Source organism: Ranitomeya variabilis, chromosome 2, assembly GCF_051348905.1.
Source record: "Ranitomeya variabilis isolate aRanVar5 chromosome 2, aRanVar5.hap1, whole genome shotgun sequence".
Lineage (NCBI taxonomy): Eukaryota > Metazoa > Chordata > Amphibia > Anura > Dendrobatidae > Ranitomeya > Ranitomeya variabilis.
Genome location: NC_135233.1, coordinates 492,147,357 through 492,159,993, shown reverse-complemented (window position 1 = coordinate 492,159,993; position 12,637 = coordinate 492,147,357). Strand labels below are relative to the sequence as shown.

The window sequence follows — 12,637 nt, the reverse complement described above, 5'->3', positions numbered from 1 at the left end:
CCCTGTACCGTGACATCATTGTGCACATTATCCCTGTACTGTGACATCCTGTGCACATTATCCCTGTACTGTGACATCCTGTGCACATTATCCCTGTACTGTGACATCACTGTGTGTATTATCCCTGTACTGTGACATCACTGTGCACATTATCCCTGTACTGTGACATCTCTGTGTTTATTATCCCTGTACTGTGACATCACTGTGCACATTATCCCTGTACTGTGACATCATTGTGCACGTCATTTCTGTTCTGTGAGTTCATTGAGCTAATAACATTTTATCAGTGACATCACCTTGTGTGTTACCTTTATACAGTGACATCTTGTGGGCCTCATCCTTGTGCATTAGAAAAAAAACACACTGCACACAGTGGAAATCTAAACAATCATAATTTCTATGTTCCTTGGGGTCAGATGGTTGCGTGTTACAGTTCACTGTGCCCGTAACGAGTGATATTAGGCCCCCACTATGTGACACATGCCATGTAACCAGGCAGACATAGCCATGCGAGTGTTTCGTCTATTTCTTATGGATTCTCACCTGTTATTGAAGTCTCCACTCGAGAAGCTGTCTTTCCTACTGTAACTGCTGGAGATGTGGAGGAGCTCTGGGCACTGGAGCAGCAGAAGGTACTGCATGGAGGATTCAGGCAGAGGTCTATTATGATGGAAAGGTTCCGGCTATGCCACCAATCTGCAGACGAAGAAATACGCAGATATTTGTCTGACCACACAGATGGACTGGCAGCATTGAAATAGAGACTAGATCCCAGTGGATCACCTGTGCCCTCTGTGGCCCGTAGTGGAGGTGTGGTGGAACTCTTCAGCTGGGTGGTATCAAAGTTCTGGCTTGAGCTGAAGAAGTGAAAAACAAACAAAAGAGAGATCTGTAAAATGAATGTATGGCGCCGAATTCTAGCAAATACGGCATCAGCAAGCAAGAGACATACCGACTACAGAGAGAGAAAGGGAGAGTGAGCCGAATCTGTCTGAGGAAAGTCAGAGTGCAGGTTCCAGATGGAGCGAGAGGACTGCCGGCACAGAGCAAGCAAAGGAGACAGGAGGAGAATGGATAAGAAGGGAGAAGTCAGTTCTAGACACCATACAGTAGCACAGCTCCAACAACCCGGCAGATAAAGGGTTAATGATCAGCGATTAGCAAACTGATTACAGATGAGCAACTCAACTCTCGTTGACCAGGTCCCACATCTGGTCTGGTCCTCCATGGCAGCCGGTCGTCACTTTAGCCATCATGAGTGGCTCTAACACCTAGAAGACCAAGATGTTCACCTCGATATTGGTGCCAAGTAAGCACCAGAGGTGTCCATGATGCTGGGCTGAAGATGTGGGGTAGAGAAGTGAAGACCGGCTGCCATGGAGGGCCGGACGCCGGACCAGGGCAGTGCGAATCGAATTGCTCATCTCTAAATCTGATCCATCAAATTTAGGGTTGATATTGAGATTCAACTCATCAAGGTTATAACGAATTGGTGGTGCAGGAGGAGGTTGTTGGGCTCAACTATTATAGACCAAAACTTTAAAGGGAATCTGTCAGCAGGTTTTTTCTATTTGATCATAGAGTAGAATAATATAGGTCTGTGTGTTGTAGTTTCAATACAATTGGTGTTTTATCAGCAGGAGATGAACACTGCCGGACTACAGCTCACATGACCAGCAGTCAGGCCAATTTGTGTAACCCCGCCCCCACCACTGATTAACTGCTTGATCGGAATGTACAGTGTACACAAGGAGCAGCCAATCAGGCGTGTGGGCGGGGCTAAACACAGCTCAGAAGTCTAAGCTCTGCTACATCTACAGTGGAGAAAACAGGTATTCTGTAATAACTACAGAAGCAGCCCAGCAAGTGACACATCGCTGGAATCAGGCTTTCTTGCCCTACATTATGCTGCTCTCAGATTATGTAGCAAAAGCCTGCTGAAAGATTCCCTTAAGTTTTGCATAATTTTCCTGAAGGCACTGTAAATTAGCTCTAATTCTTAAAGTGACAGAGACATTGTATTTACCCATCCATGTCCAGGAGATCATCTTCACTGCGCAAATTCAACACGTAAAGAGTAGTCATGGAGATAACACTGCGACAGATAAAAATGTGTTTAATGAATGAAAATTCCATGAGAATTTGATATTTTTACCAGCTAGTCTATTTGATCTTTAAACTTTAAATTAAAGTTAAAAACTTGGTAAGGGGCGGAGGAACGTGGCTCCCATCCACACCGTGAATTTTCATAATCATCCATTTCAGGTAGTATCCCTGAGGTCTTTAACATTGTTGATGTGATTTACTGGTCTAGAGGATTTTGTGGAACTATTACATCTTCTGTTAAACCTCATTTCATATGAGGGGGGTATATACGTATGATAAACACATATAGGTTCCACCCATGTGCCATTACATATACGTAATTATATTAGAAGTACAGTACAGACCAAAAGTTTGGACACACCTTCTCATTCAAAGATTTTTCTGTATTTTCATGACTAAGAAAATTGTACATTCACACTGAAGGCATCAAACTATGAATTAACACATGTGGCATTATATACTTAACAAAAAAGTGTGAAACAACTGAAATTACATCTTATATTCTAGGTTCTTCAAAGTAGCCACCTTTTGCTTTGATGACTGCTTTGCACACTCTTGGCATTCTCTTGATGAGCTTCAAGAGGTAGTCACCGGAAATGGTCTTCCAACAATCTTGAAGGAGTTCCCAGAGATGCTTAGCACTTGTTGGCCCTTTTGCCTTCACTCTGTGGTCCAGCTCACCGCAAAACATCTCGATTGGGTTCAGGTCTGGTGACTGTGGAGGCCAGGTGATCTGGCATACCACCCCATCACTCTCCTTCTTGGTCAAATAGCCCTTACATAGCCTGGAGGTGTGTTTGGGGTCATTGTCCTGTTGAAAAATAAATGATGGTCCAACTAAACGCAAACCGGATGGAATAGCATGCCGCTGCAAGATGCTGTGGTAGCCATGCTGGTTCAGTATGCCTTCAATTTTGAATAAATCCCCAACAGTGTCACCATCACACCTCCTCCTCCATACTTCACGGTGAGAACCAGGCATGTAGAGCCCAAAGACATGGTGGTTGGAACCAAAGATCTCAAATTTGGACTCATCAGACCAAAGCACAGATTTCCACTGGTCTAATGTTCATTCCTTGTGTTCTTTAGCCCAAACAAGTCTCCTCTGCTTGTTGCCTGTCCTTAGCAGTGGTTTCCTAACCGCTATTTTACCATGAAGGCCTGCTGCACAAAGTCTCCTCTTAACAGTTGTTGTAGAGATGTGTCTGCTGATAGAACTCTGTGTGGCATTGACCTGGTCTCTAATCTGAGCTGCTGTAAATCTGCGATTTCTGAGGCTGGTGACTCGGATAAACTTATCCTCAGAAGCAGAGGTGACTATTGGTCTTCCTTTCCCTGGGCGGTCCTCATGTGAGCCAGTTTCTTTGTAGCGCTTGACGGTTTTTGCCCCTGCACTTGGGGACACTTTCAAAGTTTTCCCAATTTTTCAGACTGACTGACCTTCATTTCTTAAAGTAATGATAGCCACTCATTTTTCTTTACTTAGCTGCTCTTTTCTTGCCATAATACAAATTCTAACAGTCTATTCAGTAGGACCATCAGCTGTGTATCCACCAGACTTCTGCACAACACAACTGATGGTCCCAACCCCATTTATAAGGCAAGAAATCCCACTTATTAAACCTGACAGGGCACACCTATGAAGTGAAAACCATTCCCGGTGACTACCTCTTGAAGCTCATCAAGAGAATGCCAAGAGTGTGCAAAGCAGTCATCAAAGCGAAAGGTGGCTACTTTGAAGAACCTAGAATATAAGACATAATTTCAGTTGTTTCACACTTTTTTGTTAAGTATGTAATTCCACATGTGTTAATTCATAGTTTTGATGCCTTCAGTGTGAATGTACAATTTTCATAGTTATGAAAATACAGAAAAATCTTTGAATGAGAAGGTGTGTCTAAACTTTTGGTCTGTGCTGTATATTGTCTGAAGTAAATATTTTTACCATATTTAAATATTTAATTATTTATTTTATTACTATTTAATATTGATGGTTAATATTGAAAATCTGGACTATTATCAGGGCTGTGCTTTGATTGGAAACTGGTAATAATGGACAGCTATACAGTCACAGTGGAGCGGTTTTTCTTAAGGCAGGAGGCACCTTTCAGTGGATATTTTGGATTATATGTCTTGAATTAATAAAGCAAACATTTTTTACATTGATGTTACAAGCACTTCTTCTTTATCCTCTAGGTTAGAGGTCAGTATGTGTTCAGTGTTTGACACCTTTGATTAAGGGGATTGTTTTTCTTTTGGATCAGTCTGGTTTGTAACTATATCTGGGCAACTTACCTGAAAGCCATTATAATTACTAGGGCGATGATGGTTGCTTGAAGGAAACGTTGACTAACACAGCTATGATCAGTGGGGGCCGGAACCGTCTGCGCAGAGAAAGAAAATAGATGCCAAACGCAAATTTATAATACGTATATATATGTATTATAGGATCAACGTCCTAAGCCGTCTATATGGACATGTAGGTCATAGGAAGCTGAATAACATGGGACCATGATATCTGTGATCCAATGTCTTATTCCAGAAATCCACATTTTTCTTGATATGTAAATGAGCTGTTAAGATCTATAGGCCGGACATAGATCTCCCTGAGAATTTTTACCACACTAAAATAAAAAAACACGGGGAAAAAAAGGTCCATGTGCACTGAGGGTAGCCACCCTGCGGATACAGTGTTGAGGCGAGACAGCCCCTTTAATGTTCGAGGCTCCTGTCCTCTTCTTTATATAGTTACCTGTACTTTATAACTGTGTGATTCCATCTGGACTACGTCGCTGGATTTTGTTTTGTAGCTAAAGTCCCTTTCTTTGATTTCCTACAACATATTAGGAGCCCCCCACAAAGCTAGATACAGATTTTTATGCTTTGCCTGCGTGGATTTTATGGATTTGGCCAAAAATGCTTTTGAAAACTTGTATCTACATTGTGTCCAACATATCCAAAAACTCACAGACCACTAGATACAGTATATGCCTACTTTGCCTATGACTTTAGAAGGACGTTGCTTGAAGGGGATGCTCCCTGCACGGCTGAACTGACTTCCGGTGTGACTAAAGGGTAAGAACAAAAAATGATGGGAGGAAGAAGAAGAATTATTTTTAATAACGGGCAAGGAAACCATAAAGAATGATGAAAATAATAAGAATTGAATCTTAACCTGTTGGTGCTTTTCATGCTGTCGAGCCTCCGGAGTTTGGCAAGTTTTCGACTCCACCTTTCTAGTTCATCAATCCGAGTCTCCAAGTTATCCGTCAGCTTGCAGAGCTCTTTCACAGCTCCGACGTTCTCCATAAATATTCTTTCCTGCCGGTTAAAAAAAAAACAACAAAAAAAAACGATTGTCACTTCACGTAAATGTACCTGACCTGAACTTGTGATGTCGGATCTCATCTTGATGAAATGTCTGACATAAGCCGGGAATGCATGACATCGGATAGATTTGGGGATCCTATATTAGTTTGCTGCACCCTGTAAGACTCGCGCTCTGCACACAATCAGCTCTTTCATAGATGAAGACCGTACCTTGTTTACTACTAAGAAATTCTCTATAGTTTCTCCGTTGGCGCACACCACATCCCCAGTCTCTTTTACAGCTTCAGGGAGAATCTCCTGAACTTCCTGAGCAATGACTCCTACAAGAAAAAAAGTATTAAAGGGAGTCTGTCACCAGGTTTTTTCTCCTCCATCTGAGAACAGCATAATGTAGCGGCTGAGACCTTCCAGCGATGTGTCACTTACTGGGCTGCATGTTGTCATTTTGATAAAATTACAGTTTTCTCTTCTGCAGATCTAGCAGTTCTCCGAATGCTGAGCCCTGTATAACCCCACCCACAGCACTGATTGGCTGCTTTCTGTGTATAATGTACTTGGGCAGATAGCAGCCAATTAGTGGTGTGGGCGGGGTTATACAGAGCTTATGAATATGCTTGACTACCTGGCAGCAGGTTTACTAGTCCGATAATCTCCTGCTGATAAAACAGGGATGTCATCAAAACTACACCAAGCAGTCCAGTAAGTGACACATCACTGGGATCAGGGTCTCTGCCCTTACATTATGCTTCTCTCAGATTAGGCAGCAAATATCTTGTGATAGATTTCCTTTAAACTAAAATCCGGGGCATTTACTATTAATAAGAGATACAGAGAGTGTGGACTTGACTCATGTATTCATTCATAGTCACACAACTGTCTATGTGATGCACCTGTCTCTGCAGCGTCATCTAGGCCGACTGTACTGGCAAACTCCGGCTTGTAGTGATACTGGACAAGGCGCATCTGAGAGATCCGCTTCAACTGCTCAGTTGTATCAACCTGAAATAAGAGACACGCGATCAGTGAGGAGTTAACAAATAATGGTGAAAAATCTACCCAAATCTGTTAGTAGGGTTGTTTCAGAGCAATGCATACAAAATGTCATTAGGTTGTGAGAAAACTTGTAAAGAGTGTGTAATGAGAAGCCATGATGGCTACAAATCACCTGACAAATTAAAACGTCTGATAAAATTGCAGGTTATTATCCTCTATCAGCAGTGGATGTCGTTAATGTGGGCTTTATTACAGGGTTTCCCTTAGGCTATGTGCACACGATGCGGATTTGCTGCGGATACGCAGCGTATTTTTCCGCGCAGAAACGCTGCAGATCCGCACTGTGATGTACAGTACAATGTAAAGCAATGGGATAAAAAAAAAGCTGTGCAGATAGTGCGGAAAAATCAGTGCGGAATTGCTGCATATTTCAAAGAAGTGCATGTCTCTTCTTTTGTGCAGATCTGCAGCGATTCTGCACCCCTCCATGTTAAAAATCCGCAGTGGCAAAATCCACACAAAATCCACATCAATTCCGCATAAAAACCGCATAAAAACTGCAGCAAATCCGCGGCTGCGGATTCCGACAGGAGATGCGGATTTTGTGCTGAAAATTCTGCACCTCTTTTCCAACATGTGCACATAGCCTAAAGACAAGCTGCCCGTGGGATGTTCCTCTGGGGATCCAGCATTTCATTCCTATACAGCACTATCATAGGGTGAATTCATCATTACATAGTTCCCCTTGAAATTAATGATCTCAGCACCAAGCACATGTATTCGTGGACTTTTCACCTCTTCAATGTCCTCCTTGGCTCTGATGTCGGAAGGATGAAGAAGTGATCCCATAATCTTGACGTTCCCATGAACCACAAGGGCTTCATCTGGCCGCTCAGTGTTAATGCCGATGCGTCCATGGTGAAAAACAGTGTCTGGAAGTTGTCCACGCTGCCAGAGCACTTCACTGTCACTCTCAAACTGACCAGGATTTGATGCCTGTGAAGTATAAGTTCAGTGAGAGAGGGTGGAAGAACTTAGTGATAAAAAGCGGGTCACATCAGAACCACAGCAGTGTAAAAACAGGACATTAAAAAAGTCTTAAAGAAACTAACAGTCTTGAATAGGGAACTGCTGCTGCATTTAAAAGAATTGTCCTCATAGAAAAGGAATTGACCTGCACTACCCAGCAGCTGCTGCTACACACACCCACAATTGAGCTGATCAACAGTACAAAGCAGCTGCTGCTCCTACACACACAATGGAGCTGATCTGCAGTACCCAGCAGCTGCTGCTACACACACAATGGAGCTGATCCGCAGTACCCAGCAGCGGCTGCTACACACACAATGGAGCTGATCTGCAGTACCCAGCAGCGGCTGCTACACACACAATGGAGCTGATCTGCAGTACCCAGCAGCTGCTGCTGCTGCTCCTACACACACAATGGAGCTGATCTGCAGTATCAAGCAGCTGCTGCTACTAATACAATGGAGCTGATCTGCAGTACCCAGCAGCTGCTGCTACATACAGGATGGAGCTGATCCACAGTACCCAGCAGCTGCTGCTACATACACAAGGGAGCTAATCCACAGTACCCAGCAGCTGCTGCTACACACACAATGCAGCTGATCTGCAGTACCCAGCAGCTGCTGCTCCCACACACAATGGAGCTGATCTGCAGTACCCTACAGCTGCTGCTCCTACACACACAATGGAGCTGATCTCCAGTACCCAGCAGCTGCTGCTCCTACACACAATGGAGCTGATCTGCAGTACCCAGCAGCTGCTGCTACATACACAATGGAGCTGATCCGCAGTACCCAGCAGCTGCTGCTGCGCACACAATGCAGCTGATCTGCAGTACCCAGCAGCTGCTGCTCCCACACACAATGGAGCTGATCTGCAGTACCCTACAGCTGCTGCTGCTACACACACAATGGAGCTGATCTGCAGTACCCAGCAGCTGCTGCTCCTACACACAATGGAGCTGATCTGCAGTACCCAGCAGCTGCTGCTACATACACAATGGAGCTGATCCGCAGTACCCAGCAGCTGCTGCTGCGCACACAATGGAGCTGATCTGCAGTGCCCAGCAGCTGCTGCTCCTACAAACAATGGAGCTGATCTACAGTACCCAGCAGCTGCTGCTACATACACAATGGAGCTGATCTGCAGTACCCAGCAGCTGCTGCTACACACACAATGGAGCTGATCTGCAGTATCAAGCAGCTGCTGCTACTAACACAATGGAGCTGATCTGTAGTACCCAGCAGCTGCTGCTACATACAGGATGGAGCTGATCCACAGTACCCAGCAGCTGCTGCTACATACACAATGGAGCTAATCCACAGTACCCAGCAGCTGCTGCTACACACACAATGGAGCTGATCCACAGTACCCAACAGCTGCTGCTACACACACACAATGGAGCTGATCTGCAGTATCAAGCAGCTGCTGCTACTAACACAATGGAGCTGATCTGCAGTACCCAGCAGCTGCTGCTACATACAGGATGGAGCTGATCCACAGTACCCAGCAGCTGCTGCTACATACACAATGGAGCTAATCCACAGTTCCCAGCAGCTGCTGCTACACACACAATGGAGCTGATCCGCAGTACCCAGCAGCTGCTGCTACACACACAATGGAGATGATCCGCAGTACCCAGCAGCTGCTGCTACACACACAATGGAGCTGATCTGCAGTATCCAGCAGCTGCTGCTCCTACACACACAATGGAGCTGATCCGCAGTACCCAGCAGCTGCTGCTCCTACACACACAATGGAGCTGATCCACAGTACCCAACAGCTGCTGCTCCTACACACAAAATGGAGCTGATCTGCAGTACCCAGCAGCTGCTGCTGCACACACACTCACACAATGCAGCTGATCTGCAGTACCCAGCAGCTGCTGCTCCTACACACACAATGGAGCTGATCTGCAGTACCCTACAGCTGCTGCTCCTACACACACAATGGAGCTGATCTCCAGTACCCAGCAGCTGCTGCTGCTACACACACAATGGAGCTAATCTCCAGTACCCAGCTGCTGCTGATGCTACACACACACAATGGAGCTGATCTGCAGTACCCTACAGCTGCTGCTCCTACACACACAATGGAGCTGATCTCCAGTACCCAGCAGCTGCTGCTGCTGCTACACACACAATGGAGCTGATCTGCAGTACCCTACAGCTGCTGCTCCTACACACACAATGGAGCTGATCTGCAGTACCCTACAGCTGCTGCTCCTACACACACAATGGAGCTGATCTCCAGTACCCAGCAGCTGCTGCTGCTGCTACACACATAATGGAGCTGATCTGCAGTAGCCAACAGCTGCTGCTACACACACAATGGAGCTGATCTGCAGTACCCAGCAGCTGCTGCTACATACACAATGGAGCTGATCTGCAGTACCCAGCAGCTGCTGCTCCTCCTACACACACAATGGAGCTGATCTGCAGTACCCAGCAGCTGCTGCTACATACACAATGGAGCTGATCTGCAGTACCCAGCAGCTGCTGCTACACACACAATGGAGCTGATCTGCAGTATCAAGCAGCTGCTGCTACTAATACAATGGAGCTGATCTGCAGTACCCAGCAGCTGCTGCTACATACAGGATGGAGCTGATCCACAGTACCCAGCAGCTGCTGCTACATACACAAGGGAGCTAATCCACAGTACCCAGCAGCTGCTGCTACACACACAATGGAGCTGATCCGCAGTACCCAGCAGCTGCTGCTACACACACAATGGAGCTGATCTGCAGTATCAAGCAGCTGCTGCTACTAACACAATGGAGCTGATCTGCAGTACCCAGCAGCTGCTGCTACATACAGGATGGAGCTGATCCACAGTACCCAGCAGCTGCTGCTACATACACAATGGAGCTAATCCACAGTACCCAGCAGCTGCTGCTACACACACAATGGAGCTGATCCGCAGTACCCAGCAGCTGCTGCTACACACACAATGGAGCTGCTCTGCAGTAGCCAACAGCTGCTGCTACACACACACAATGGAGCTGATCTGCAGTACCCAGCAGCTGCTGCTCCTACACACAATGGAGCTGATTTGCAGTACTCAGCAGCTGCTGCTACATACACAATGGAGCTGATCTGCAGTACCCAGCAGCTGCTGCTGCACACACAATGGAGCTGATCTGCAGTTCCCAGCAGCTGCTGCTCCTACACACACACAATGGCGCTGATCTGCAGTACCCAACAGCTGCTGCTCCTACACACACAATGGAGCTGATCAGCAGTACAAAACAGCTGCTGCTCCTACACACACAATGGAGCTGATCTGCAGTACCCAGCAGCTGCTGCTACACACACAGTGGAGCTGATCCGCAGTACCCAGCAGCTGCTGCTACACACACAATGGAGCTGATCTGCAGTACCCAGCAGCTGCTGCTGCTCCTACACACACAATGGAGCTGATCCGCAGTACCCAGCAGCTGCTGCTCTTACACACACAATGGAGTGGATCTGCACTACCCAGCAGCTGCTGCTACACACACCCACAATTGAGCTGATCCGCAGCACAAAGCAGCTGCTGCTCCTACACACAATGGAGCTGATCTGCAGTACCCAGCAGCTGCTGCTACACACACAATGGAGCTGATCCGCAGTACCCAGCAGCTGCTGCTACACACACAATGGAGCTGATCTGCAGTACCCAGCAGCTGCTGCTACACACACACAATGGAGCTGATCCGCACTACCCAGCAGCTGCTGCTCCTACACACAAAATGGAGCTGATCCGCAGTACCCAACAGCTGCTGCTCCTACACACACAATGGAGCTGATCTGCAGTACCCAGCAGCTGCTGCTACACACACAATGCAGCTGATCTGCAGTACCCAGCAGCTGCTGCTCCCACACACAATGGAGCTGATCTGCAGTACCCTACAGCTGCTGCTCCTAAACACACAATGGAGCTGATCTCCAGTACCCAGCAGCTGCTGCTGCTGCTACACACACAATGGAGCTGATCTGCAGTAGCCAACAGCTGCTGCTACACACACACAATGGAGCTGATCTGCAGTACCCAGCAGCTGCTGCTCCTACACACAATGGAGCTGATCTGCAGTACCCAGCAGCTGCTGCTACATACACAATGGAGCTGATCCGCAGTACCCAGCAGCTGCTGCTGCACACAAAATGGAGCTAATCTGCAGTACCCAGCAGCTGCTGCTCCTACACACACAATGGAGCTGATCTGCTGTACCCAACAGCTGCTGCTCCTACACACAATGGAGCTGATCTGCAGTACCCAGCAGCTGCTGCTACATACACAATGGAGCTGATCTGCAGTACCCAGGAGCTGCTGCTACACACACAATGGAGCTGATCTGCAGTATCAAGCAGCTGCTGCTACTAACACAATGGAGCTGATCTGTAGTACCCAGCAGCTGCTGCTACATACAAGATGGAGCTGATCCACAGTACCCAGCATCTGCTGCTACATACACAATGGAGCTAATCCACAGTACCCTGCAGCTGCTGCTACACACACAATGGAGCTGATTCGCAGTACCCAGCAGCTGCTGCTACACACACAATGGAGCTGATCTGCAGTATCAAGCAGCTGCTGCTACTAACACAATGGAGCTGATCTGCAGTACCCAGCAGCTGCTGCTACATACTGGATGGAGCTGATCCACAGTACCCAGCAGCTGCTGCTACATACACAAGGGAGCTAATCCACAGTTCCCAGCAGCTGCTGCTACACACACAATGGAGCTGATCCGCAGTACCCAGCAGCTGCTGCTACACACACAATGGAGCTGATCCGCAGTACCCAGCAGCTGCTGCTACACACACAATGGAGCTGATCCGCAGTACCCAGCAGCTGGTGCTACACACACAATAGACCTGATCTGCAGTATCCAGCAGCTGCTGCTCCTACACACACAATGGAGCTGATCCGCAGTACCCAGCAGCTGCTGCTCCTACACACACAATGGAGCTGATCCACAGTACCCAACAGCTGCTGCTCCTACACACAAAATGGAGCTGATCTGCAGTACCCAGCAGCTGCTGCTGCACACACACACACACACAATGCAGCTGATCTGCAGTACCCAGCAGCTGCTGCTCCTACACACACACAATGGAGCTGATCTCCAGTACCCAGCTGCTGCTGATGCTACACACACAATGGAGCTGATCTGCAGTACCCTACAGCTGCTGCTCCT

The 12,637-nt window shown here is 47.1% G+C and overlaps 1 protein-coding gene across 10 annotated transcripts in view; it reads right to left on the bottom strand.

The window, feature by feature from the left end:
* The window catches only part of MYRF (myelin regulatory factor), a 186,990-nt gene that overhangs the window by 9,163 nt on the left and 165,190 nt on the right, over positions 1 to 12,637 (bottom strand). For 7 of the 10 annotated variants that reach the window (XM_077287933.1, XM_077287932.1, XM_077287935.1 and 4 more), the window contains 10 exons: positions 7,225 to 7,425; positions 6,327 to 6,435; positions 5,647 to 5,756; positions 5,282 to 5,427; positions 5,102 to 5,174; positions 4,402 to 4,490; positions 2,027 to 2,095; positions 953 to 1,033; positions 784 to 857; positions 544 to 696 (listed from right to left, as the gene is read on the bottom strand). In XM_077287933.1, coding sequence (XP_077144048.1) covers positions 544 to 696; positions 784 to 857; positions 953 to 1,033; positions 2,027 to 2,095; positions 4,402 to 4,490; positions 5,102 to 5,174; positions 5,282 to 5,427; positions 5,647 to 5,756; positions 6,327 to 6,435; positions 7,225 to 7,425 — 1,105 coding nt within the window. The remainder of the gene's footprint in view (positions 1 to 543; positions 697 to 783; positions 858 to 952; positions 1,034 to 2,026; positions 2,096 to 4,401; positions 4,491 to 5,101; positions 5,175 to 5,281; positions 5,428 to 5,646; positions 5,757 to 6,326; positions 6,436 to 7,224; positions 7,426 to 12,637) is intronic. The other 3 variants (XM_077287937.1, XM_077287938.1, XM_077287939.1) reach the window with 1 other exon arrangement.